This window comes from Marmota flaviventris, chromosome 5, assembly GCF_047511675.1.
Source record: "Marmota flaviventris isolate mMarFla1 chromosome 5, mMarFla1.hap1, whole genome shotgun sequence".
NCBI lineage: Eukaryota > Metazoa > Chordata > Mammalia > Rodentia > Sciuridae > Marmota > Marmota flaviventris.
In genome coordinates this window covers 60,798,852-60,802,105 of record NC_092502.1, presented here as the reverse complement: position 1 = coordinate 60,802,105, position 3,254 = coordinate 60,798,852, and the positions used below count along the sequence as shown (strand labels likewise).

Genomic DNA, 3,254 nt, shown 5'->3' with positions numbered 1-3,254 from the left:
CAAAAAATAAAATAAAACAAGATAAATTTTTCCTCATCTAAGTTGCCTTGTTGGGTATTTTGGACACCATGACAAAAATCTGACTAATATAATTATTTTCTTGACTCCCTTCCCACTTCTATTTAGCATTCTCTGCATTCTGAACTTAGCACCTCACTCCTCTTGGCCTGCATACTCTGATCCTGTCCCCTGGAGTAGCATGCCTACCATATATGACAATCCCCCAAACCATTACTCCAACCACAAAATCTTCCCTAAGGAATAAAGCAAGATTTTCACTACATCCTGAAAGTATCCACCTGCATAACAGGCACCTTATTCTCAACATGTCCAGTCCTAAATCCATTATCTTACATCCCAAATCAGTTTTACCCCTGGCATTATGTGTTTGTATAAACTATATAACTTTATCAGCTGAAGTTAGAATCCTGGAAGTTAATGTGATTCTCCTGTTTCCCCGTCTGTTCCTCCATTCAAATAGTCACTAAGGCCCATAAACTCAGTGGAATCCTTTTATCTGAGTTCTGACTTCAGTAGGTGCTCTTGAAAGAAAGACATCAGACAAGGTCATTCTAGCACTTTTTTTGGAAATTGGTTGTATGTCAATGAAATAAGAACAAAGTAAAAGCATCATTTTTACACAATAATATCCTAATATCTGTTATCTTGTTGCATATTTTAATAAATCTCAGGATGCTCCTGATGGGAATCAAACAGCTTGAGTGGTTGTCTATATAAATAATTTTAAATATTAAAATATGAGATAATTTTTAATCTCAATATAAGTATAATAATGGCATCTACAATAATTATCATTGGTTTGAGTTGGTTCCAAAAGTCTTGAGAACGTCTCTTAAAATATCAGTACCTTGGATTTGACTGCAGTGCTGGTGGGAGGGAGTGAAAGGGATACATGTGGAGCTAATGACAGCAGGAGTCAGGACAGAGGGAAATAGCATCTCCAGTGTGGGACACATGGGGGACAGGGGTTAGAGATCCTGAAAGTTGAGCAGGGTATTAGACACCCTGCATTTTCCAACATTGCCTGAGTGGCAAAGCTATAGAGATACAAGAGTGCCCTGCAGAAAGAGACCCATAACCCTAATTCCCTGGGCATTGCCAAACAATGGCAGAGCCTTCCTCCAGAGTATACAGGGGCAAAACCTCAGGTACAGAAAAGATTCTGGACAGTTTGATTCAACTGCCTTCTCCCTGCCATGTTCAGCTCCTGCCCTCATTGACAAGGGAGAAAATTTAAGGGAGTGATGCTTCAAAGAAACCAATGCTGAGCCAGTGTGTTTTTAGGCCCTGGGGCAGGGGGCAGGGTGTCCTTTGCTTGGTTTGAGGGGCACAGGAAAAGGCTGCCGTGTCCCCAGTGTCTCCCTCACCACCTTGAAGGCCATCACCAGCTTTTAGGCTTTTTGCTTCTTCAAAGCTTCTCAGCTCTTGGTGTGACCCCTGGACATCTGTGGTGGCTTCACTGTTCTCAAACTGCTTTCACCCCCACTAAGTCACTTGGTTCTCATAATCCTATGAGGTAGTGGGGGCAGGGATCATGATCCCTGGTTGAAAGCCAATGAACCCGGAACTCACAGAGGTAGGTCCCTCCACCCAGTCCACACAGCTGGCCAGTGGAGAACCAAGACCAGAATGCAACCTCCCAAGTCCTTCCCACTGTGTTGCTGAGAACAGGCTGGGGCAAGGGACTTGCATCCTCTTCCCCACCAGGGCTTTGGGTGGCTCTCAAACAGCCCCATTGAGCACTGGATGAGTCCACATGCGGTAGAGGATGACGGCAGTGGCTGGACACAGCAACAAGGAGGTCATGATGACGATGGTGGCCAGGATGATGAGGACAATGGCCCAGATATCCAAGATGTGCTTGGGAAGCACAGCTTCCATGGGGGATTGGCTGATGGCATCCATGCCGCCTCACTCTGCAACACACAGGAAAGGAAAATCAGTGTGTGTACCCTCTGCCTGCCTCCCTGGTGGGAAGGAAAGCTCAGCAGTCAGAAGATAGGATCACGTTTTAGCATGTAATCTTATGGTTTCTTGATCATTAATTGTATTGTCTTTTTTACTGAAGGCACCCTATGACCAGGCCTTTTAAGGGACTTTTTATTAACTCATTCAGAACTCAGCTCCCTCACCAGCACTGTACCAACCATCCACGTTTTTTTTTTGTCAGTCTTTTTCTTCCCTTATGCCCATTTTACAGATGAGGAGTCAAAGCCTTGAAAGAAGAACATGCTGCTAATTTCACCAAGGCATGAACCCAGCTGGGTGGCACTCCAGAGCTTCCATGTTTACTTATCAAACTATTGTATTACCTGTTTTCCTCAGCTGTGAAGTGAAAAACTTGCTGTTGTTGTCCTGTGCCCCTTCCTCATTACCCTGGTAATAGAACTCCCTCTTTTCTAAGAAGAGCCTGCCTGTTCCCTTTGGGTTAGTTGGGGCACTCACCCAAGCACAGGGAAGGAGATGTGACCTAGCCTTGCCCACTACAAATCCCAGAGTCACATTCAGGGGTAGGCAAGTGACCCAGGTTCATCATCCAAGGTCCTCCAGTACTTTCATGGACAAGCTCTTGGAATAGCGGACTATTTCTCCTGGAATTGCTAAAATAAAAGGATGTGAGTCTGGAAGGGATGGGCCCAGGGCTACTTTGCTCACAGTTGGAGAGTCTGTCCTAGAGCTGGAAAGACAGACCGGCCTCAATGCTCATGTGAGCACTTGAACCCTGATGCCATCTGAAACCCTGAACATCCCACATGTGGGAGCAATAATTCCCTCTTTCTGTTCAAGCCATAGCTCATTTGGTGTCTGTCCACTGCAGCCAAAAAAAAAAAAAAAAAATGCAGATGAGAAGGATGTAAATCAGTCATCCCCAATTATTTTTTTTATTCATCTTTTATTCAAATTTAGGGTCTTAATCATTATTTCACAGCATCCTGGCCCAAAGAAATACCTAGCATTTATGTATATTAAGTAGATAGGTTGCATCAGTTTAATAAGTATTTGTATCCTAACAACTTAGCAACTGTTTAAAAATGCACACAATTTGAAAAATATTGTTTCATTATTAGCTAGTTCCTTACTAACAGAATATGTACACCTGTTGTGCTCTGTGTGAGTTTTCAAACACTGGAACAGGAACTGGCCAGTGCTATCCCCTTTTCTTATTCCACAGTAATATTTGCCCAATAGTAATATTATGGGAACCATCAAAAAATATAACTCCATAATATATG

General features: G+C 43.3%; 1 protein-coding gene across 1 annotated transcript; it reads right to left on the bottom strand.

Annotated features, from left to right (window-relative positions):
- Positions 1–1,743: 1,743 nt before the first annotated feature.
- LOC114103560 (small integral membrane protein 3-like) lies at positions 1,744–1,932 on the bottom strand. The gene has a single exon (XM_027949294.2). The coding sequence runs from the start codon at positions 1,924–1,926 to the stop codon at positions 1,744–1,746; it is 183 nt and encodes a 60-aa protein (XP_027805095.1). The 5' UTR covers positions 1,927–1,932.
- Between the last annotated feature and the right edge of the window lie 1,322 nt (positions 1,933–3,254).